Here is a 24,942-nt window from a genome sequence, read left to right on the forward strand (position 1 = left end):
TCTGTGAAGGAGTTCTTGGCCAATACTGTGAAAGCATGAAGTATGAACAGTATGTAAAGGTTAAACACCTTCCTAACTCGTCACCACGAGGACAGAAAGAAAAACAAATATCAGGCTTAAATAGGTCTGAAAAATCAATTTCTCTTGATATTGTTGCTGGGCTCTTTTTCACACATGCACACTGCCATCTTTGACCTACAGCACCTCTACCTTTTGCCCCATAGCCTCAGGACCATAATGTCATTGCAGTAAATGCAAATAGTCTGCAAACAAAGTCAAAGTCACCACAAACCAGTGCAAATACCGAACCACAGCAGCAATAAAAACCTAGACTCAAGGCATTTTATAGTTAAAAACCCCACCTTTATTTTATATGTATGAGGAACAGATTTTCATTTAAAATGAAACCTTCCTGATATGATCGTCTCAGTGCGTCAGTTCCATCGTGTCATTAGGAAAATAGTCAAAGATCAGGCTGATGACTAGAGACCAGAAGTTCACCTTTCTTTCTGACGTCATAAGCAGCCAGGTTTGAAGACAATTAAACCACACCCCATTAAATTACATAAGCATTGCTGCACTGCCCATCTGTGGGAGGTTACCCAGAGCCATGCAGCACTGTCGTGATGAAGCTTTTACAAGGCTTTCCATTCTTAACTGTGACTGGTTAGCAGGGAATTCCTTATCAGAGCTGAACGGGCTGACGCCTGTGAGCAATCAGCCAAGTATACTGTCATGACTTTAAACCCATGAAACTTTAATAGCGATTTCCTGATGATTTAAGGAACAACTTCTGACTGTCAGGAAAGATTAGCCTCTTGAAGACCCAGCACAGCCACAATGGTGGACTCCCCACACCCTGTTGCGTACAATAGGGCTTAATTGATAACAAGAATGCTGATAATAACACTGTTGTGGCAGAAATCTGATCCCTCTGTAGTCTAATCTCATATTTACATTTTTATTGCAGCAGCAGGGAGATGCTCAGCTGTGTCTCCTACAATTTACACAGGCAGGGTCCAAAGTCTCAATAAACATCCATCCAATATGATCCTGGTAAATCCACCACCAAGGACATTTATGTAAAATCTCCTTTAATAAATGTATTATCTTCTTATTTAACTTCTTATTTAAACAACATGACCTGCATGACCACGCTGATGCACGATTTGTTGATTTCAGCAGGTTGTGCATTTTAAGATTTGGTCCTGTACAGTAGTAGTAGTGGATGTAACCTGATATAAGCTTCAGTAGGAATACTGCAAGTTCAAGGTGAAAAACATTTGGATGGGCTCCCCTAAATTGCCCAGAAAGACACACATCACTCCACTGTGACAAGTTCCTTATTCACTTCTGAGTAAGCGATCCATTTCTCTTCCTCCTCTTACAGTCAGTCCAAAGTCAAAGCGTCATAAAACCTCTGTCACTCATAGGCACGCTGAGTTTTATCCTTCCTCATACGGAGACGGATTCTATAAGACGCAAAGACGAGGAACGAGACGGGAATTAATGAAGATCCCACACCAAAGGATCATCGGGTAGACCGTTTTCATTTTAACGGTGACATTAACAGTGCTCTGTGATTTGTTTTACCGCTGCACACCTTGAGCGCTGACATTGAACACAACAGTTCAGATTAAAAAAGCCAAAAGAAACCCTTTAAATCGTCAGTACTTTGGTAATTGCAACTCATTGTATGGATTTCTTTTTCTTTTTCTCTCCAGGGACTAGAAATAAAAGAAACTTGTGATGTTGAGAAAGGTAAGGCTGAAACAAACTCGAGATAATAACTTTGGAGATGTGAGTTTTATTGAGAGAACTGCCGCCCCACCGAGTGTCACTTTGTGTTCCCGTAAACTGAAACCTAGTCCCGTGTCCCTGAAGGACAACGTGAAATCTTTCTGTCTTTTGCTTTCAGGGGGAATGGGTTTGGGTGGACTCGAGCATAGGGGTGCCCATCGGAGCAAGGGTCAAAGTAACACCGTCGGGTCAGCGGTTGCTGGTGGACGATGAGGGAAAGGTAAACAGTGCTTTTGCACTCTCACAGGGTAAAAGTCAAACATCCCAAAACGGCAACAGTTGGTGTTATGTTGCTGAGTGTATTCCCGTTTTCACCCTTCCTCAGGAGCGCAGGTTGTCACCGGAGCAGGAAGCCTCCCTCAAGATCATGCACCCTACATCGGTGGAGGGGGTGGACGACATGATCAAACTCGGGGACATGACGGAGGCCGGTCTCCTCAGGAACCTCCTGCTCAGACACAGACAAGGCATCATCTATGTGAGCAACACACTGAAGGAAAAAATGATTTTTGTCGCCAGTGTTCCTACATGCTTTGGACGCTTGTACTTTAAGTCAAGTATCTTTATCTTTACTGTCATTGTATAAACATGACACAGCAAAGCGTCTCCCAGAGCCAAATATAGAAAAAATATATTACAAGACAGAGAAGACAGTTGCTGAGGATAAAAAGCAGATTAAAAGTAAAATGGATTTGGTTCATTCAACTCAATTTTCAAAATATCTACACATCATGAGGCCAGCGCGCTGTGAATGACCTGATATAGACACTTAACGCTTTTGCCCAAAGACAGCAGGGATCTGCAAACCTGATTTGGATAAGTGGTTAAGAACAATTGGATGGCCTGATAATGGATTATAGGAAATATTCCTTTAATTTGTAACGGTTCGTTTCTCCCAGAACACCTTAAAACATCTTCCCTTGATGTTTGATTCCAGCCTCACATGAGCTGTTCAGCTTTCTCTCGCTGGGATTTCTTTCTTTTAATCAACTTTGATTCAATTGTGGCAAATCAGAACAATAGAACATTTTAAATCTCCAGGCAGACTCCAAATTTGCACAAACTTCACTGTCGAACATTTAATTTTCACTATCTTTTACTAGCGACAGTACATTTTTTATTCAAGAGTTAAAAAAAAAAAACATTTACTGAGTCGCAAATAAAAACACAGACGCTGTAACATTTATCATTTTACAGGTCCGGTGGACAAACTTTCTAAATGTTCATACTCTTACCTTTTTATTTAGTGTCTGACATAATGAGATGGATATGAATAGACATAAGTAGCAGATATAAGTAAGCATTCTAATAACTTTAATAACTGCTCTGTTTTTAGCCGTGATTGAAAATAGCATTGGATCATTTGACAAGAGCAACATTAAGTATCTTGTCACTCCACACACAGGATGTACCCTTAACATCATTTTGGTTAAATTTTCAATTCAGTTCAATTCAGTTTATTTATATTGCACCAAATCACAACAACAGCCTCAAGACACTTTATTTTGTAAGGTAAAGACCCTACAATAATACACAGAAAACAGAGAAAGCCCCCAACAATCAGATGACCCCCATAAGCAAACACTTTGAAAGTGGGAAGGAAAAACTCTCAGATTCAGGGAGATGTTGTGGAATAGAGCCAGAGATTAATAATAACTATTGACTGTGTATAAACACGTAGTAAGTGGAGAAAGTTGAAGGAGATTCTTTTCTAATGCAACATTTCTATGATTGTGTAGACCTACACGGGCTCGGTGCTGGTGGCCGTGAATCCATACAAAGATTTTCCAATATACACAGAAGAGCAGGTAAGGATATGCGCAGCTGATGACTTCACTGTAATATCGCAGTGATCTACTTCACACGCGTACCCTCCTTTTTGTCTCCAGGTGAGGTTATACCATAAGCGAAAACTGGGAGAGCTCCCGCCCCACATCTTTTCCATCGCTGAGGCCTGTTACTTTAACATGACTCGCCATCAAAAAAACCAGTGCTGCATCATCAGGTCAGCGTCTGTTATATCACTGAGGATCTTTAATATCTGAATTTGATTCTTTACAACTGCTCATTGATTTGATCCATCTCTGTAAGTGGGGAGTCTGGAGCAGGGAAGACCGAGAGCACTAAACTGATCCTGCAGTACCTGGCAGCCGTCAGCGGTGAGCTCTCTGAGCAGCGGATTGAGAAGCAGATCCTGGAGTCCAACCCGATTCTAGAAGGTAGAAAACACCAGCCAAAGAGTGCACAGTCATTATTAAATGTTGTCTTTATGGCATGGATGAACAACAACAACTTTTTTTTTCTTTTTGCATTTCAGCTTTTGGAAACGCTAAAACAATCCGCAATGACAACTCCAGCCGCTTTGGGAAATATTTGGAAATCTTCTTCAACAAGGATGGAGTGATTGAGGGTGCACGCGTGGAGCAGTATCTTCTGGAAAAGTCTCGTGTCTGTCGTCAGGTGAGTAAGCTCTGTTAAGACAACCTTTGTTATCTCTCCACGGGGCGGGAATGTGCGGTAAACCAGTAAAAACACAACACGCTACGTCTGAAGAGTTTGTTTCAGTCGATGTGCTGTTGTTGGCTTAATCTCGTGTGCTGCTGTTGCCATTGTCACTATCAGTACCATCAACAAGAGGAGTGAAGCTAAAGTAAACATGTTCCCACCCAGCCCGCATAAAAACTTGCGTGAGCTTATCATTTTGTAACACTAATGATTAATTTTTTCCTCTGCAACCTCAGGCTCTGGAGGAGCGAAATTACCACATATTTTATTGCCTGCTGGCAGGAATCTCAGCAGAGGAGAAAAAACGCCTGAGCCTCGGGAATGCCAAGGAATACAAATTCCTTACCAAGGTATTGCAATAAGGAAGGCTGTGACTGCCCGCATTGCTGGTGAAGTTATTGTGATGTCGTGTAATTTATGGAAAAAATTCTGCTAGTTCATTGCCCAGACTGTCCTGTAGTTTTAAAGGTTTTATTAATTCACAGCAAGTTTTCTTTTTCTTTTTTGTAAAAAACAAAACAAAACAGACATTTCTACACTAGATAGTAGAAAAATAAGAAATTGTATGTCATGTAATCTATTAGTCATTTACTTTAGTGTGTAGTATAAATTGCAGTATTGTTAATTATTAATTGGCAAAGCTGTAAAACTTATGAAAATACAATGAAAAGTTTTAAATCTACGCACCCCTTCACATTTTCCAAAGCTGTCCTGTGGGCCAGATTGGAGTCTTTGCAAGGCCTGTTCTGGCCCCGAGGCCTTATGTTTGACACCCCTGCTTTCTCCTAGCTATTCTAAATCTTGTCTCTCACTCTTCAGGGCAACTGCATTGCTTGTGGAGGACGAGACGATGCCAAAGACTACAGTCGTATTAATTCCGCCCTAAAAACGCTGAATTTCTCAGGAAAAGACTGTCATGAAATCTTCAAGCTCCTGGCGGCCGTACTACACCTGGGAAACGTCTGCTTTGAGGGTGAGGATACAGAGTTAGAAACTATGTAAAGATTTTAGCCTGCACATAATGGAGCTTAGTTTATCTTTAAAATCATTTCCCTATCAGATTTCAGCAGAACAGCTATTCAAGTGTTGCCTAACGTTTAATCAAACATATCTCCATTCCTAATTTTATCAATGCTAGATTTTGATTCAGTGCCAAAAAACAAGCATATAATAAATAAGAGCATCAGTAGGCCTGATGATACCTATGGCAGATTGCAGTCTGTTATTAAATGAGTGAACGGATTTATTGTTCCATAAACAGGCAGCTAGTTATACAACAGTGAAACTGAATAGCAGTGAGCACCTGAATTACATAAGACTAAATCATTTCTACACTTTGAATTTGTCAATGAAATTATTATTTTTTTTTTAAATGGAGAAGTTGATTTATTGGTTTAGCTCATGTCACCGTTTCCCAAACAAAGTTGAGAGATAGTGTCATGATTTTTTACATATAACTTTGGCAGCACGGTGGTTAGCACTGTTGCCGCACAGCAAGAAGGTCCTAAGTTCTATTCCACCATCAGGCCGGGGTCTTTCTGTGTGGAGTTTGCATGTGTTTGCGTTGATTCTCCCCGGGTACTCCGGCTTCCTCCCACCGTCCAAAGACATGCAGCTTGTGGGGATAGGTTAATTGGATAATCCAAATTACCACTAGGTGTGAATGTGAGTGCAAATGGTTGTCTGTCCCTGTGTGTTAGCCCTGCGACAGACTGGCGACCTGTCCGGGGTGTACCCCGCCTCTTGGCCTATGACAGCTGGGATAGGCTCCAGCGACCCTGAAAAGGATAAGCGGAAGCGAATGGATGGTTAGAACTTTGGAACAGCTGTTTTGGAATGAATGAAAGTTTCTTTGTTTCACTGACACCAGAGAACCAAAAGAATATTAATTTCACCATCAGCTTTTGGTCCCTAGATGCATCTGTTGGATTTGTGCATTAGCATTATTTTATGTTCCAAGCTAGATACATTTGTGACTTGTACTTGTGTAGTTGGAAGTGGTTTGGGTAAATCTCCTGACTGGTTGTAATATCTTTTAAAACTCACACTGACCTCATTTCACAGGATTACTCCTTACAGCTGTTATTGTGCTGTTTGTGTCTTATGTGTGAATTTGTGTTTCCATCAGCCAACACTCAAAATAACCTGGAAACCAGTGAAGTCAGCAAATCAGAACATTTCAATGTGGCGGCATCACTACTGGAGGTGGGTCTCCTTCTCTATTAGCAGGTAAGATCTACTTTGCTATTAAATAGCACTAGTAAAGGTTTTTTTTTCTGTTTCTTGTGCTTAAAGGTGGAGAAGCCCACCCTGGCGACCAATCTGACTCATCGATCCTTTAAGACCAACCGCGAAATGGTGACTAAACCTCTGAGCTGTGAACAGGCAGCTGACTGCAGAGACGCCTTTGTGAAGGTAATGAGGGAGAGCCAGCAATTTTAAATCACTGCTTCCTTATTGGTTCCTGGCTTAGGATGAAAGAAACCTGGGCCCTGTAAATGCTGCACGCTGTACTTTATGAGGAAGCGTTCCAGTTTCACTGTGATAGAGCAGATGGTTTCCAACCTTTGACTGGTGCTTACAGCGTTGCTACAGTTACTCGGCATGTTTTAGAAAACTCTCGTCTTACTTTTCCTTGATGAGCTTCAGTGTAGATTGACTGATTTCTTATGATTGTAAGGTACAAGACGTGTAAAAATCCACACGCATCGTCACCAACATGTGGGTCAGGTGCAGAGCTCAAAAGAAACAATTAAATATAGAAAAGAATAAACAGTTTGCGTGTTTCAGAACTCCACTAAAATGTAACTCTGCTGGGTTTCTGTTCTCTCAGGCGATCTACAATAAGCTGTTCATATGGATTGTTAAGAAAATCAACAGTGTCATCTACAAGAAGCTGACCAGCAACTCCAAATCAGCCTACCTGTCCGTCGGCCTGCTTGACATCTTTGGCTTCGAGAACTTCAACACTAACAGGTCAGGAGGGTTTTTTTCTGTTATTCCTGTTTTGTACTTCATCAGATATTTTTTTCATTTTGACTTTTCATCTTGAATTAAGTTTAGTTTATGTTAGTTTAGTTTTTATTGTTGTTATAAATTTTTATTAGTTTCAGTGTTGGTTTTACTCTTTATAGCTATTATTGTAGTTAGGGCGTATGCCAAAAGCAAGGTTTTACAAAATCAGTACTGACATTGCAATTTAAGAAACAAAAAAAAATTGATAGCAGGTGACTCACAGGCTCATAAACTTCCAAAGTCTCAATAAACATTTTTGTCAAAGCCTTAATAGACAAGTTATGATAACAAGAATATATTTTTTATTTTCACAAAATCATTTCAGTTTGATTTTTTCTAAACTCTAGTTTATCTTTTTAATTTAGTTAACTAAAAAGTCTAGCACTCTTTTTCACTTTAGCATTGTTCAGCTACAATAACCTTAGCCTGAACTGTTGATGCAAAGCAGCATAGATTAGATATTTAAGGAAACAAGCAGCTGAACCTAATAAAGTACATAATAAAGTGGCCTGTGAGTGTACATTACCAGTATCTTCATTTTTATCCATTCGATTAGTTGAGTCAAACGTATTTCTCAGATATCTTTAAGCTTTCACAGCCGTTGCACTGCCGCCCTGACATATTTATGAAACATTAGACGATCAGACATTTCGTGGTATACTAAGGCATCTAATTTTCACAGTTATCACTATTTACAAGCCATCGTTTATTTTACAGTTTTGAGCAGCTTTGCATTAACTTTGCCAACGAGAAGCTGCAGCAGTTCTTCGTGGCCCACATCTTCAAGCTCGAGCAGAAGGAGTACATGAAGCAGGGCGTCATGTGGGATAACATCAACTTTAGCGACAATCAGAAGATTCTCGACCTTCTAGCTGGAATGCAATGTAATGTGCTGGCTCTTGTTGATGAAGAGAGCCACTTTCCAAAGGTATGCTTCTGCTGAGGTTTCTTATTTAAGGTTCTGCCCTGCTGCAGAAGCTTTTTTATTCAAAAGAATCACTTGGTTGGCCTTAGGGTACAGACGCTACGATGCTAGAGAAGTTGAACCAGCACCACAAAGGACACAAGAACTACATCGCCTCCAGGAGTGAACGTGACACAAACTTTGGGATTTGTCACTTCGCTGGCCTGGTTCAGTACGACTCCAATGGTAGGCAAGCAAACAGCAAATATTAAAACCTCAGCCAACGCAAGGTGCTCATGAGCGCAGTAATACTTTGTTGTTGCCTTTTTTCTCCTTCCTCAGGTTTCTTGGAAAAGAACAGGGATGCTGTCAGTTCGGACATCATTAAGATGCTTGACATGTCTGCCAATAAGCTACTGCGTGACATATTTGAGTCTGAACTGTCAACCAATGGGATTAAGGCTGTTAAAAATAAAAAGTTCATCATGACCCCAAGCAACTCTCTGCGGGTATGAAAGGATAAAGTCATGTCTGATCCTTGGGCAAACTGCAATAAATGTTCCTGTGTCATTTAGTTTCATAACGCTGCCAATGTTTATTTGATCAGGTGTATCAAGGACTTCATTTTTGAGTTTTTCCTTCTGTCACATGTCATCCTCACAGGGATTGGCTGACACTCGCAAACAAGTGCCGACACTGAGCGGCCAATTCCGGCAGTCTCTGGACTCCCTAATGAAGGCTCTGTCTGCCTGCCAGCCTTTCTTCATCCGCTGTTTCAAACCCAACAATGGCAAGCAATCTGAGGTGAATGAGCAACTGCTTCTGCCGCCATGGCAACACCATATAGTTGCTGTGTAAACTGAGCAATCATGTATGCTAAGAAAGGGAAATGAGGGGGAAGCTTGTGACAAACTAGTGTATTTCAGCAAACTAATGTTTGCTGAAATTAAGACATTTCCTTTAAATCCTGTCATTTCCCGAAATAATATGGATGTTGCTGTGTTTTTTGTTTTGTTTTGTTTTTTTATGTTTACTGCCACCATTTGCAATAGAGCTCATTCTGTTTTGTGCCATAAACCAACGGAGCCAATTTCCTGTTAAATATCACCTGATATCACAGAGAGCAAAGTACAATGCTGCGCTAGTATCTGTTGAGCTTTTCTCACCCTTTGGATTTAGACTAGAAGTCACGAAAAGTTCACACATTCTGAACTCCCTGACCAATATTGTGGCAAAGCGTTGTTAGTCCACAGTGCCACGTGTCACAGTTCTCCTGTGAAATCCAAGCACCTGCTGGCAGGACTGGCACTTACTTGGTGATCGTGGTCCACACAGGACCACTTCAAATTCAAATGGGTCATTAAGTCTCAAATCAGCAAATGCTTTGTACATTTTCTGCTTGACCTTCCCTAATTTACCTAAAATTCTAATGAGCCAAAGTTTGAGCATATGTAAGGATTGCTATGAAAAAAGCACTGAATTTTCCAGGGTTTTATCTTCAATAGATTTTTAGATATTCATGTTCAAAAATTACCACATATTTCAAAGTGTGAAAAAAATATCCGGTGGGTCGACGGGCCATTTTTCAAAAAAATAGATCTTGAAAAGTATTTGAGCAAACAATTTCACAGCAATCATCATATATGTTCAAACTCGGGACCATAAAAAATGTTAAAATAAAATTTGAAAACATTTTTGAGATGGAATACCTCAGAGGTATTTTACTTTTCTTCCAGCCTCTCTGAGGTTAATAGCTGTTGTAAAAAATAAAACAGTGAGAATAAACATTGGGTAGATTTGAAATTTGATAGAATCAAAATCTGGCACACGGATATATTCACATGTGCCAAATTCGGCTTGGATGATCATTTGATTGGGTACACACTCAAATCAAGCTTAGAGTAATGAACTGCTGACATTTACTGTAGATGTGGAAATCACCCCATAGTCCAGCCTGAAAAATAAAAAGGTTGGATAGTTGTTGTGTTAAGAGAATATTCATCACCACTTTAATTTGTTCTCTTCTAGGTGTTTGACAGAGAGCTGTGTATGCGTCAGCTGAGATACTCCGGCATGATCGACACCATCCGTATTCGGAAGCTGGGATTTCCCATTCGACACACGTTCGACGACTTCTTAAAGCGCTACAGGGTGCTCCTGAAGACGACCGTCTGCAACCCCAATACCGTTAAGTCATGATGCATCCTGTTTTTGGAACCCAAGATGTGAAAATGAGTCTTTTATTGGGTTCTCTCATCAGTTCTTAACTGATATATTCTTTACTGTCTCTCCAGGAGTCTGCTGCGGCCTGTTGTAAAGCCATCTGTGAGGCGGTGATCGAAAGGGAGGGCGAATGGAAAATAGGCAATACCAAAGTTTTCCTAAAGGTGCCGAAAACTTCTAACCATGTTGTATTGTAGCTTTTTCTCAAGGCACAAGATGGTAAATGGCCTGTATTTGTATAGCACTTTACTAGTCCCTAAGGACCCCAAAGTGCTTTACACATTCAGTCATCCACACATTCACACACTGGTGATGGCAAGCTACATTGTAACCACAGCTACAATGTAGCCTGGGGCGCACTGACAGAGGCGAGGCTGCCGGACACTGGCGCCACCGGGTCCTCTGACCACCACCAGTAGGCAATGGGTGAAGTGTCTTACCCAAGGACACAACGACCAAGACTGTCCGAGTCGGGACTCGAACCGGCAACCTTCCAATTACAAGACGAACTGCAAACTCTTGAGCCACGATTGCCCCTTAGATGATTGTGGCCATGACATAGTGAAACACTAAATCAAAGAGACATTACATCTCTCTTGAATGATTGCAGAAAATGAATCTACATTAATGTGGATTCACATTAATGTGGATTCATTTTTGAAATATGATTAACAATTGAAGTTTTCTTCAATATCAGAAAGTCTTTTAAAAGAAATTCTCTTTATTTCAGGATGTTCACGATTCTATTCTTGAAAAGCGGCGGGAACAAGAGCTCAGCAGGGTAGCTTTGGTGATCCAGAGAGTCATGCTTGGACAGAGAGACAGGTGCAGGATATCCTACACATTCATATCCAGTGCAGAGGGGACACATAAGAGGAAAGGACTGCACATATGAAGGCTTAAAAATACACCTTTTTAATAACTTAAGTTCTTTGCTTCAAATCTCTTTTAGAAAGTCTTTTCTGAGGAAGCGTTCGGCAGCCGTGGTGCTACAGCGGTCCTGGAGAGCCTACATGAAAACAAAGGTTCAATAACTTTTTATAGAAGTCAGAGCTTGTAGCTGCCTTGATGTTTAGGGAGGACTCACCTCAGGTTTGCTTCCCTCTTTCGGTCTGACCAGGTTCAGCGCGGCTTTGAGCGGCTGGCAGCACTAATCCGTAGCCGGAAACTCCAGGCAAAGTACCAAAAGCAGCGAGAAGCAGCAGTCGTCATACAAGCACAGGCATGTACTCTCATGTAGGAACTGTTTAGTGCAATATGTTACAAGTAGTTGTTTTTTATTGTTTGGAATATTGGAAAATATCGCTGTATTTGATCAAATTTTAAGCATTTTATAGTGAAATTAGGATATTTTATCAAATCTTATCAAAATCTACGTTACATATCGGTTGTTGTGTATTTAATTAATTACTGATATTTTTGTTATTTCTTAAATAATTTGCTTTAAATTGCACTGATTGATCGGGTTTAGGTACGAGGCTATGTGGCGAGGAAGGACTTGAAGAAAAAGAGAGAGGCAGTCACACGGCTGCAGGCGCAAAGGCGAGGAGTGCTGGCCAGAAGGGAAGTTGAGTCCATGATGAACACGGTGAGTGCTCAGCATCTTGGAAGGTAAAGTTGCACAAGTTGCACTCTGAAAAGGAGCCTACTTTCAAACCTTTTTGTCTCTTTTGTCTCGAAGGCTTTAGTTTTAAAACAGCTGGAGGAGGTCTCACAGATACTGGACAATGAAACCAAGTCAGAGTCAGAGCACGATTCAGACGACGAAGATCTTCCCGTCACGCCTTCAGTCAATGTAGCAGACGAAGAAACTTCAGAATCTGAGGTTAGCTGATTCTAATTCTGTCATGTTAACATGTCCTACTTTTTCTTCATTGAGTGTGTGCGTTTAAGATCTGGTATAAATTCTCTTTTCCCTCCAAAGACGAGTCACAGCAGTCCAGAGCCTGTAAAGATAATCTCTGAGCTCTTGGAGCCAGAGTTGATAGTCACCCCACCATCAAACTCGATATCCCCGACCCCTTCGGTGGATGAAGATAAGGAGGAGGAGACCGATGACTTTGAGGACGACGGTGATGAGTTTTCATTCTACAGGTTCAGCCAGCGTTACTTCCAGGACAGCGCCAGCCACACGCACATACCCTACCGACTCAAGAAGTCTCTTCTGCATCACGACGATGAGGGTGACACACTGGTGAGAAGTCAGACGGGAACGAGTCACAGCCGTATCACTATTAACCCAAGAGATTTCTCTCCTCACAAACAGTTTCTCATTCCTCTCCTCACCTCCAGGCATGTCTGACTATATGGTGGATCATTTTGCGCTTCATGGGGGATATACCAGAACCCAAATCCTCAGATGCCATATCAGTGGCATCAAGCAACACGCCCCAGGCTCCACCCAGCAGGCAGGGCAGGAGGCTGAGCAACTTGGTGGGACTGGACCAGGTAAACTATTACATATATCTTATTATTACACTGAAAAAAAAAAACAATCTAACTATTTAACCTCTAGTAATGATGTCATTCTCGGACAGAAAATACTGAGGAAGAACAAGAAAAAGTTTGACAGAAGAGCCTCTTCTATCCCCGAGGAGGTGATTATAATACTCTTCATTCTGTCTTTTTTTTCTGTCACTGGTTCATAACACAAACTCTGTGGCAATTGTTATTATTATCACTGTTATTTGTATTATTGTCATCGTAACCAGCCAGAAAACTTGACAGGAGAAGAGGATGTTATGATTGGAGAGGGTACCACGCTGCAAAGGCCACTTTCAGACTTGGAAAAAATTCACATCATCATCGGCTATGCTCTGTCAAAACACGGCATATGGTAAATGCTGCCTTACAAGTATTTTGAAGAATGAACAATATGATATATCTGTAAATAACTGTAGGTAAATGTGTGTAAGTAATTTTAAGTAGTGTGAAATTGTATGCTAATTTTGCAGAAAAACAATAATTTTCTCATCTTACTAGACGGGCTATAGTTTTTGGGCTGTGGGCCGTATTTACTTGGATGTGTGATGAAAGGTTTCTCCCACTGAAAACGAGTCAACTTTCTGGGATTTACACAGGCTGCCTAAAATTACTTAGACATCAATTAAAATTACATATGCAGTACTTAAATGTAAGTATTTGTAGATAAATATGATTACATTGTCATTTCGATTATAATAACTACAATTCCATTTAATTACAGGGAACTGTGGTTATGGGCTGTATTTTAAGATGTTACCTACTTTTTTCATTTTTTTGGTTCTCTCTCTGTGCAGGGATGAGATCTATTGTCAGATCTGTAAACAGCTGTTGAAAAACAATGACAGGAGGAATCGTATGCAAGGGTGGATTCTCCTCTCCATCTGTCTGGGGATTTTCCCTCCAACAGACCTCTTTAGGAAGGTCAGTCTACATGAAGTCATTTTATTAATCCTGCCTCAAACTTCATGTTAATCCTTGTCATGCCACTTTAGTTGAATTTAGCCGAGGTATTATCGTGTTGCTTACTGTGTCCTGTTCTGTGCTTCACAGTATTTAGAGAACTTTCTCCGCAGAGGGCCATATGACTACAGGGGGTATTGCATTGAGCGCCTGAAACGTATCGTAGCCAATGGACCAAGAAAAGAGTTGCCCTGCTGGATAGAGCTACAGGTAAAAAGCAGAAGGTGCTCCAATATGGTGCTGAGGTCACTGTTTATTTAGTTTTAACTTTTGGCCAGCAGCAGCAAAATTTGAATTGTGGTTGGAAACAACTGGTTTTTTTCTTCTTTCTTACCCTGCACTGAAAGGCTGCCAGGACCAGGAAACCCATTGATACGACTGTGGCAATACAGGATGGTCGAAATATTGAAATACAACTGAACTCGTCCTCCACATCTGAGGAAGTCTGCCAAGATGTGGCCAATGACATCGGTCTCAAAGACACCTACGGATTCTCCCTGTACATTAGGCTCTATGACAAGGTCAGTGAAAGCTTCTGATTCTACATCAAGGCTTGGGTACTCTGTATCTTCTGACTGTAGGTTCAGACTAGTCCAGTGCAGAAAGAATTGCAGTTTGCCACACTCATTCAAACTCTGCTGACTTCTCGTCACCAGATGTGGTCTCTGGGGAACTCTGGGGCACACGTGCTAGATGCAATATCTCAGTGTGAGGAAGAGATGAGGAGGCAAGGCAGACTGGAGAAGGATACCCCATGGTCGCTGTCCCTCCGCAAGGAACTGTTCACACCCTGGCACGAAAGTAAACTAGATGAAGTCAGCACAGATCTTATCTACAGGCAGATCATCAAAGGAATCAAGGCAGGAGAGTACGTTGCTGATAAGGTAAGGCTTTTTCTTTTTTCCTGAAATATTACGGAAAACAGTGTGTAATAATAATAATAATAATACATTTTATTTACAGTCACCGCTCATGACACTCAGGCTATTAAGTTCCAAAATCGCAGTATGCACATCTACTTTTCTGGTGTATTTTCATCTTATGTACAAAATAAAGCACAAAAGGGGCACTAATTGTTGCTGGGCCAACGCTTAAAAGACCTTAAATATAAAAAAGCCTCCAAGGCACTCCCCTTTCAAAATAAAATAAAAATGCCTTCATTTTCATGGCAAGGTTTTGTAAAGGACTGCAGTCTCTTCCAGTGATAAGCTAGCTGCCTTATCACGTAAAACAGTTAAAGCCAGTAAAACTGCTGCAGTCTGAGAAGTAACTCATGAATAATTATTTTAATATCCTTCTTTAATCAGGATTTATATTGTAACAATAGAACAACTGACAAACCCACAGAAACCTCTCATTCAATCTTGCAGCTCCTGTAAGCCTTATAAGACATCTTAGCTTGGCTTTAGCTTAGCTAACGTTTAAGCAAATGGCAGACAGAAGAAGAAAGTGAACAACTAGCTTGGATACATGGTGGGATGTATGTAACGGCCAAAGAGTTGGAAAAATATAACGACTAGGAAAGTGAAAGCCGATGTTAATTTAAATGGAATAGCTGACTGCTTACATTGCTTTGTGGCTGTCAGACGCATAGACGGGCAACCATTTCCTACTAGCTTAGCCTGAAATTTGTAGATGTTTGTTCACGGCTAGTTTCTATTGCCTGTGTCTCACTAAAGAACAAGGAAGGATTTGGAAAACAAGAAAATCTATCAGTAAAGTTTTATTTATTTATTTTTTTCATCCATTGTGTTTTTAGAGTAAATGCAATAATTGTGATTCTTAAATGAACAAATTAAGAGTAAGAAACTAGATAACTGTAAATGTAAAATTTACTATACTGTGGTGCTAAACAGTATATCAGCAGGCATTTTGTAGTTTTCAAATATTTTGCAGCTCAAATAAGTTACTTAGTGAGGTCAACTATTTCTTATTTGTCCACTTTTTATTCTACTATAAATTTTATCATGATGTTCTCCAAACATTTTGTCAACTGTATCTAATAAAGTTGTACTTTATCTACTCAGGATGATGATTATATCCAGCTGGCAATAATGCACTATTACATCATGTTTGGCTCCGAGTATAGCGTTGAGAACGTCACCAAAGTGGTTAATGAGTGCATCACCACCCAGCTTATTGAAAGCAAGTCTAAAACAAGATGGACCCAGTTCATCAGCTCAGCACACAAAGAGGTAAATCAGTCTATTTTATGTATGGTCAGCATGGATTGTTTTAAAACATAACGCCTCATAAAGGCACCCTCACAATCGTCGTTACCTCATGTAGGGTCCTTATGTCAGTGGGAGGCAAAACTCGGATGAGGTAAAAGGAGAACTGGTGGACATCGCACGCAAGAAGTGGGCAATCCACTTTTCAAAGTTTTTTGAAGTCACAATGATGTCAGGTGAGTCTGCGCACAGCTTTTTTCACACAGAGGCTGGGATATACAATCCTTTTACAAGTGAATGTTGCCGTGTTACACATTTGTATTGCAAACTTTACTTCTGCTAACTAGCATTTATGAATTCCAATTCACTACTTAAAATCTGCAACACCATATCTGTCCACAGGACCACCTTTGCCCAAAAGCAGATTTATTGTGGCTATAAACTGGACTGGCATCTTCTTCATGGACGAGAGAAATAGGCAACTTCATGAAATTCCTTACATAGCAGTTAGGAAAGTCCAGGAGAAGAGGTACGGTCTCACATTTTTATGTCTGTGTGTATGTAAATTTGCTCTATTTACTTTCTTAAAAAGATTTTTAAATTGTGCCTTTAAAAGAATCTAATAAAACTGACACTGATGATTATGACCCATTTAGTGACAGTGCCCAGACCATTAGCTTGATCACGATCACAGGAGAGTATGTCCTGAAGTCTCCTGAAGCTGAGAAAATTGTAACACTGATAGAGAACAATGTGGAAGGGCTGAGACAGCGCTCAGTGTTTGCAACCGCTCAGCAGGACTCTAGCAAATCAGGTAAGAGTCTACAGCATGTTCAGTATCCATAAATACAGTCACGCACACCAAAACACTCACGTCTGTCTGTCTCTGTACGCTTCTGCAGATGACCCACTGTTTCTGGTTTGTAAGCGAGGTGACCTCCTGCAAGTAGACAAAGAAAAAAGTGCCCCTAATGAGAGCTGTTTCATCGCCACCAACAAGCGCACTGGCAGCTCTGGTGCAGTCTATAAGAAAATATTGCTGTTCCTGCCAACTCTTACCGAGCCGACTAGTGAAATGCTGGTAAAGTTGACTTTACCTTACATGTTGAGTAGTTATGACTAGTTTATCAGAGCTCAGGTATAGGCAAATCACTGATTTCATTTTTAATGGTGTTTTAATGGTAAAGACTTTACTAAAGAACAGAAAATCTTTACAGACATGAAGATTTTTCATCGTGCGCTTCTAAGTCTATGCAGTGAGAGATGCACAAGTTCTGTTAGTTCACATCACATAACGCCCTCTTGTAGTTTATCTGGCAAATTGCTTCTGACCCTTCAGGAACAACTCAATCCAAAGCAGGATAAGAGGAGAGCTTCACTAGTTCTTAACCCCGTTCAAGGAGAAGAAACAGTGGCCCCTGTCTCTTTGAAAGAGTTTGCCCTTGAGAATTTCAGGTAATACTGAGGCTCTTGTATTTTTAGCTAAACGCCACTTCTCAAAAATGTGGCATTCATGTTTGACTCTTCATTTGGCAAATCGAACAGCACTCGTGCAGACGATATTTAAGCTCTTTGTCCCTCGCAGATCTGTGAGTGGCGGTCGGCAAGGATACAAAGGAGGCAACAGAGAGAAACTGTGGGTCATTTCCAGAGAGCCTCTCAAGCAACCACTCCTGAAGGTGCTGGTCAACAACTCTGAGCTCAGCAACCTGGCCTGCAGTGCCTTCACTGATATCCTTTTAAAAAACACATGAACTGGTACCTGCATTTATGGATTGCTGAGATGTTTTCTTATGACTAAACCACAGTTTAACTAGCATCCATACTGTTGGTTCACATAGGCAGATATTTGAAAGTATGGTACCAAATTCTTCAGCAGTTTGTCTGTAATCTAAAGAGGAAAGAGCCATGTCTAATTTTAATGTCGTTTGAGTGAGTCCTTAACGTTAGCCTCTACCCATCCTGAAGTACATGGGCGACTACCCCATCAAACATGTCCGCAGTCCCGTAGAGTTGACCGACCAGATCTTTGGTCCAGCCACAAAGCATGAAGAACTGCGCGATGAAATTTACTGCCAGATCATGAGACAGATGACCGCCAACAGCAACAGGTTCTCCAGTGTGCTTCACTGTGTCGGAAAGACACCAAAACAATAATCACAAAAAATCCATTTCCATCATATCGTTTTCTCTTTCTTCCCCTCACTTCAGTTTGAGTATGGAGCGTGGGTGGCAGCTGATGTGGCTGTGTTCAGGCTTGTTCCCGCCCAGCTGGGATTTATTGAAACACACACAGTGCTTCCTGGAGTCGCGGCCCAGATACCCACTGGCTGCTCTTTGCCTGGAGAGGCTGCAGGAGATCTGCAGGTCAGCCTGGCGATACGAACACTATTTAGAAACAAAAATCCTGAGAAGATTAGAATTACTGATTATTTTGATACTTCAAAATGTGGTTGTCCGTATTTTAGAAATAGCATTGCTTTAAAACTGGTATTAAATTGTGATGAAAATCTAACTGACAGAATCTACTCTCTGGTAAATGCTGGCCCCCAAAATTACCACAATGCACACTTTAGAAACCACAAAAAAGTTTATCAGCTGAGTTTACTGAGTTTAATTTTTTTTTTTTAAAAAACATATCCACGGTATTGTAACTTAGTGATCTGAAATTCCACATAAATATATTTTTGTGTGTGTAACTTCATTTGTTTTGTATACTCAGTAAGAAGCCCAGGAATCTTCCTCCCCATTTCGTAGAAGTGGACGCTATCCAACAGAACAGCCCTAAGATCTTCCAGAAAGTCCACTTCCCAGATGATACAACTGATGTAAGAACCTGCATTCAATCAATTTTTGGATTTAATGATAATTTTAAAAAATGCAATCATTTGCACAACTCATAAATCCCTATTTTATTCACAATAGAACATGAAATCATGTTGAATGTTTAAACTTGAATGTTTACCCCTTTGACGCATAGTGGTCACTACAGTGGACAACTATCCAAATGCTGTTTTCTTGAGTTTGTGTCAGTGTTGATGATATACTTGCACATAAACCACTACATTGGACACTGATGTGTCCATACCCTGCCACCTACTGGTCGTTTAATATTACTATAGATGTATGATGTGTTTCATTGTAATTATTGTTATTTAACCCTTTCATGCATGAATTATGACAACCTTGATCATGATTTTTTCTTAAGCATTGTTATTCATCTTTTCAAGCCTAAAGATGAATAAAAAATCCTGATCGAGGTTGTCATAATTCTGCATGAAAGGGTTAAATTTTGCTATTTGATGAAATATATTCAGTCATTTTGATTTGGATCGAAGCAACATAGCTCAAAAAAATTGGCAAAGGCTAGAAAACCTAAAAAGAAACCTTTGCAGGAATATTATTGCACTGTCTAGGTTATGTGGCAATAGATCAATAACATGACTGGGTATAAAAAGAACATCTTAGAGGGGCGGAGCTTCTCAGAGGTAAAGCTGAGAGGTTCACCATCTGCAAAACATTGCATTTGCAAATTGTGGGAAATTTTCAGCATATTATTCCTGAATGTAAAACTGGGAAGACCAAATATCCCATGTTCCAGATATGCTGCCTTCGTTTTCTTTGGGATAAAGCTCTCTTAAAATGGACTAAGGCAAACAAAAAAAAAGCCCGGATCTCTGATGCCACAGGGAATTGGCAGCTTGCATATCTGAAAAGAAACGACCAATGCAGGTTTTAGAGCAACATATGCTCCCATCCAGATGACGTGTCGTCCAAGGAAGTCTGTGCATATTTCGGCAAGACAATGTAAAATTGCATACTGAAGCTTTTACAACAGGATTGCTTAGTAGTAGAGGAGTCCAGGTGCTGAACTACCTGATGTCCAGACCTTTTACAAATTAAAAACATTTGGCTCATCAATGCTGTGACACATTTAACATAGTGTCACAGGTTTCTTGGCATTGGAGTTGTATTAACCATAAGAGAGAGATTAAGAATCAGTTTTGCCATTAAATGTCGATTTAATGTTATCATGATTTCTTGTCCTTGCTGTGGCGCAGATAGTCGAGGTGACATCAACAACCACAATTGGAGACATGTGCATCAGCATCGCCTCTCAGCTCATTCTGTACTCACCTGAAGGATACGGCCTGTACCTGAAAACATTAACCAAGGTGGTGTTGCCTAACACTGTCAGTTCAGTGTTTTCGATCAGACATTAGCTTGCACAGTGATCTGATAGAAAAGACAAAAATGCTATGCACAATATCACAATACAGTCCATATGTAACAAATACATCTTTTTCCTTTATGTGACGAAGCTTTTTTGGTTTCAATTCTTAGACGGTGAGCATGGAGGAGGATAAATATTTCTTTGACAGTCTAAAGATAACCTCAGACGTCCCCAAAAAAAGAAAAAAGGGGAAAGAAGGTAATGGAGTAAACCAACTGCGGTCACTTTTTTTTTATGCATGTCTTTGCCTTGACAGATCTAATCAGTGTAAATCTCACTTTTTTTAGTCACTCAGACCAATTTACCTTCCTTGGTGCTCTTTAAGAGGAAGCTCTGGTTCAATGTGAACCCGGGGAAAGATGTGAAAGCAGATCTCACTTTCCATTTCCCACAGGTATCTATATTACAACCACTCTCTTTATTCACTGAGATTCTTTTCATGTTTAAGATGAATAATTGTCACGATATCTTACCTCGAATTTGCTTCTTTGCAGGAACGATCGAAGTACCTGCGGGGATACCACGACTGCACCAAAGAAGACATGATTACCCTGGGTGGGCTCCTATTCAGAGTCAAAGTAGAATCAGACATGTCACAGTTCGTCATGATCCCCAAAATGTTGAAGGACCTGGTTCCTGCTGACCAGCAAAAGATCATGTCCCCTGATGAATGGAAGAAGGTAAAGAACAAATTGTACAGAAGCACCCCCCAAATGGTCTATTTCATGTCTCAGAAGATGGGATTGGAGCTCCGGTGTAAGGCTATTTTATGCTTTATTGTTTTTCTTGCAGCACATCATCTCCTCATACAAGCAGCAGAGTGGCATCACAGTGGACGAAGCCAAAATCGACTTCCTAAAAATCATTTCAAGTTGGCCAACCTTTGGCTGTGCCTTCTTTGAAGTTAAAGTGAGTTAGCTGGAGTAAGTGACAGACACACTGGCCCGCAAGAATTTGAGGAAACTGATGTTACGTTGTTTCATTTGCAGCAAACATGTGAATCTAGCTACCCAGCTATACTTCTGATCGGCATCAATAAGCAAGGGGTTCGCTTAGTAGACCCAGAAACAAAGGTATGTTCAATAAAAAGCACAATATATTTATATTTTTACAGTAGCCTAAGGTCATTTGTGTTTATTTGCAAATAACATTGCATTACTTGAAACTCTTTTAGGACACAATGATAATGCACGAGTTCAGCCGCATCACAGAATATTTCAGCAAAGGCAACTCCTTCCAGATGACCATTGGCACCATGTTCAGGGGCATCACCTTTGTCTGTGAAACCCCAAATGTGAGTGACGGGCTTTGAATGTATTTTGATGCATGACAAAACACAGAATTTCCTTTAGAATGAATGCCAATAAATGTTAAGGAGAATAAAATATGATGTGAAAGATTTGCACAAAAAGAATCATTCTTTTCTTTTTCAGGCCCACACGATCGAAGACCTCCTCAGATCCTACGTCAGCATGTATGAAAAGGCAAGGCAGGCCCCCCTTAATCACAGGAAGAGCATATTTTCTTAAGGTTTCACTGGCAGAAGTATAGACTTAACCTTTGTGGATTATATGTACTCCTGCCCAATGTCTCTATAGGAATGTATTTGTATCCTTAAAAATACAAACTCATCAATTTGTACATTTAGATTTTAGCATTTACAATTCTTTCTAATGAACAAGCATTCAAACTGTAATATTTCCATTGTTATCGCCTTAAATGCAGTAAAATTCTGTTTTGTGAAGAAACGGTTGCATGTCCACGACTTCCTCTGACATTCATGTAACTGTCATGGCATTAAACTATGATGTCCAACTGTGTCCTATTCCTACAATGATTAACATTTAACAGTAAATTTTGCAATTCACAAAACACTGATTACATTTCCCTGCTGCTTCTTATGTCTTGCATTTTAAAACACAGCTTTTTTTAGCGCACATTCCCATCAGTTTCAAAATAAAACATTTTTAAAAACCCACTTTTCACCAAGAAATATGTGCACTTGCATTAAAACGCAGCTCCCTTTTCACAAACAGGAACCCTTGTGCATGGAAGTATTTTCCATTTTCATTAATACGTTTAGGATATGTGAAATTCATGTTAACAAACTGTTAATCTTCACATGCTTTGTAGTGTTTTATGCAACAAACCAGAACATTATAATAAGCCTGTGGCCTAAAATAGACCAGATTGTTGTTAAGGGAGGGAAAAAACTAACTGATAAACTATTCTTTACTGATCGAGACATTCAGTCCTTGCTAGGTCTTAAAGTTAGGTCAGTATGGTTAGGTAATAATGACATATTATACTGTGTCATTATTATTACTATTATTATTTAACAAAAAGCTAAATGCAGAAGCAGTGCATGAAAAACTATGACAGCCTGTGATTCAGTAACTTGTATAACAACACTACCAATAACTTAATAACCCAAAGTAATCGTATTCCATATTATTTTATCAGTTTTTCACATCACTGTAGAGGAACTTTGCTTCACTCTTTTTTTAAAGCATTACTTCAGCTCAGTAAAGTTTTCAAGCAGTCATTTATGCACACCTCAGAGTCCCGCCACAACATTTCAATCAGGCTGAGGTCTGCACTTCGACTGGGCCATTGCTACACCTTAATTCTTTTCTTTCTTCGGTGGTTCTGTGGTAGATTTGCTGCTATACTTGGGATCATTGTCCTGCTGCGTGACCCAGTTTTGGCTAAGCTTTAGATGTCGGACATAAGGCCACACATCTGACTCTAGAATACTTTGGTATACAGATGAGCTCATGATGTAAAGCCCAAATCATCACCCCTCCTCCACCGTGCATCACAGTTGGTATGAGGTGTTTTCTACAGAGGTGCCAGCACTTTCTGAGGAATCAAGTACATTTTATTAGCAGCACTTAGCTGCTACTTACCCTCTTAATTCCTATAAAAGCAGTAAGGGTGTGCTTAGTGTTTCCACACACTGCATTTTGGCTTATTTAATGTTAAATAAATAATAACTCATTATAATAATGTTGTGTGATGTTGTTCATTTGAGATTGTATTATAGAGTAAACTTTATTCATATGATTCTACTATTACTTTTTTACTATTTCTAATGTCTCTTGAATCTGTAGTTAAACTAATCATTTTAGTCCATGAGGTATGGTCATCTTCATACGATGCGAGATTTGAAAGTTTTTCCCTTTTCAGAAGGATTCTTGATTGTCTTGTAAATATTCTGATGAGCATATTTGTTACTACTTTTAGCCTTATTGAGTAGTCGCCTACAGTATGCTACATAACTGCAGATGCATATATTTACTAATACTATATTTCAATATTTTCAATACATAGGTACATTAATTTTTATTCCAAGTCTACCTGCTTTTTTATTACTGGATTGATTCATATATCATAAAATGATATAAGGAAAGAAGGATGTTGGCATGGACTGCATCCTAAATTGTCTTACTTTTATCTGGACTTTGAACGTGTATCAAGGTATTTTAAATGTTTCTTTATTTTCTTATAATTGATCGAGTTTTTCTATGCTTGAAAATAATTGAAATACTTTAAACAGAAAATTGTTTGTTTTATATTTTTTTATTTTTAACAGTTGGACTGTTGGATGCCAGAGCTGTTATAAAAAGTCATACCTTTGCAACTGTGCGGCTACTTCTTTTCCGCTTCACTTCCTCTGCTTTGTCAAACTTTTCTTATTTTCTGAAAGGCCATTATTGTTGCAGGCCTTAGCTGTGTGCAGTATAGGCAAGCCGGAGGCAGTTTGTAAAATGTCAGCCAACACTCCCGGTTTTCCATCAGGCATTTGATGCTCCTGGAATGTCGTGGCTGCTTCTTGAATATCAGCTTGCCGTCAGCCCTTTCCTCATAACACAACTCCAGTTTCATACCTGGAATTACATCATAACGGCTGAGTGACTCTGTGTGTGTGTGTGTGTACATACATAGTGTAGCGTAATGTAGTACACTGCTTATACAACCTCCTGATTGCCTGTCAAGACGATTGCTCTGTTACCATGGAAACCATGTGACAAAAAAAAATCAGGTTACCATGGGCAGGTGCATATGAGGTGCAGTATGATCATTTGTGGCTCCGTCTGTTGCCTGATGCAATATGACTGCAAGGGGAAGCTGGGTTTGACAGACACAAAATCCGTTTTGCGGTGTGTTTACTATCACTTTGAATGTTTATCTGAACCCGTAAGATTAAAAACACTAAAAATATTAGGGATTAGGAAGCTTCCCCGCACAGTCGTTGACTCCCAGCTGCACATGTCGAGGTTACATAAATGTATTAGACAGGAATCCGAGGGAGATGTAGGCCAGACAGTTAAATGTTAGAGAGTTTTGTGTGTGTGTGTGCTGCCTTACAACACAGCAAAGGCATTTTGATGCACTGCACCAATTTTGGAACAAAAGACCTTATAGCCCAGACCACATCACTATCCTCCCACCACCTGCACCCCCCCATACCTTCCTTCCCTCCTCCTCCCCGCAACTTTTAGTTCAAGGCTGAAACAACAGTATATCAAGACCACAGCCCTGCCTACTGTAACACATTTACTCAGTCATCACACAGACCCACACGCTCACTCCCTGCTGCCTAATTAAACTGGCACACTGTACGTACTACTTACAGTAGTGCG

General features: G+C 40.1%; 1 protein-coding gene and 1 long non-coding RNA gene across 5 annotated transcripts; one reads left to right on the forward strand and one right to left on the reverse strand.

The window, feature by feature from the left end:
• Positions 1-1,437: 1,437 nt before the first annotated feature.
• LOC147308864 (unconventional myosin-VIIa-like) lies at positions 1,438-24,056 on the forward strand. Of its 3 annotated transcripts, XM_086272295.1 has the most exons (49): positions 1,438-1,538; positions 1,725-1,761; positions 1,919-2,278; positions 3,540-3,608; positions 3,690-3,805; positions 3,892-4,019; positions 4,118-4,260; positions 4,542-4,655; positions 5,125-5,278; positions 6,434-6,510; positions 6,601-6,720; positions 7,139-7,281; positions 8,038-8,248; positions 8,335-8,470; positions 8,567-8,733; positions 8,888-9,028; positions 10,253-10,411; positions 10,519-10,611; positions 11,178-11,272; positions 11,400-11,472; positions 11,568-11,669; positions 11,919-12,035; positions 12,129-12,272; positions 12,372-12,641; positions 12,740-12,895; positions 12,985-13,044; positions 13,159-13,283; positions 13,726-13,852; positions 13,982-14,101; positions 14,239-14,412; positions 14,548-14,775; positions 15,919-16,086; positions 16,181-16,298; positions 16,465-16,591; positions 16,719-16,876; positions 16,965-17,143; positions 17,402-17,517; positions 17,648-17,793; positions 18,020-18,173; positions 18,274-18,429; positions 18,785-18,890; positions 20,124-20,237; positions 20,407-20,494; positions 20,584-20,690; positions 20,791-20,976; positions 21,089-21,205; positions 21,286-21,369; positions 21,471-21,590; positions 21,730-24,056. In XM_086272295.1, the coding sequence occupies exons 2-49, from the start codon at positions 1,750-1,752 to the stop codon at positions 21,823-21,825; spliced, it is 6,474 nt and encodes a 2,157-aa protein (XP_086128421.1). In that variant the 5' UTR covers positions 1,438-1,538; positions 1,725-1,749; the 3' UTR covers positions 21,826-24,056. The 3 variants fall into 3 exon arrangements, with proteins under 3 accessions (XP_086128421.1, XP_086128423.1, XP_086128422.1); XM_086272296.1 differs by having other exon boundaries at positions 1,459-1,761; XM_086272297.1 differs by lacking the exons at positions 18,274-18,429; positions 18,785-18,890; positions 20,124-20,237; ... (5 more) ...; positions 21,471-21,590; positions 21,730-24,056 and having other exon boundaries at positions 1,919-2,020; positions 2,126-2,278; positions 18,020-18,235.
• LOC147308865 (uncharacterized) lies at positions 1,829-24,721 on the reverse strand. 2 transcript variants are annotated; one of them, XR_015126087.1, is made up of 4 exons: positions 23,932-24,721; positions 16,937-17,002; positions 3,944-4,012; positions 1,829-2,248 (listed from the first exon to the last, which is right to left on the reverse strand). It is a non-coding gene; the product is annotated as an uncharacterized LOC147308865 (long non-coding RNA). The 2 variants fall into 2 exon arrangements; XR_015126086.1 differs by lacking the exon at positions 23,932-24,721 and adding an exon at positions 18,269-19,258 and having other exon boundaries at positions 16,937-18,191.
• Positions 24,722-24,942: the final 221 nt, after the last annotated feature.

The sequence above is a fragment of the Aulonocara sp. 'chitande type north' Nkhata Bay genome, linkage group LG18, assembly GCF_057382095.1.
Source record: "Aulonocara sp. 'chitande type north' Nkhata Bay isolate Kocher_YH1m ecotype deep benthic linkage group LG18, A_spYH_male_GT1.1, whole genome shotgun sequence".
Taxonomy (NCBI): Eukaryota; Metazoa; Chordata; class Actinopteri; order Cichliformes; family Cichlidae; genus Aulonocara; species Aulonocara sp. 'chitande type north' Nkhata Bay.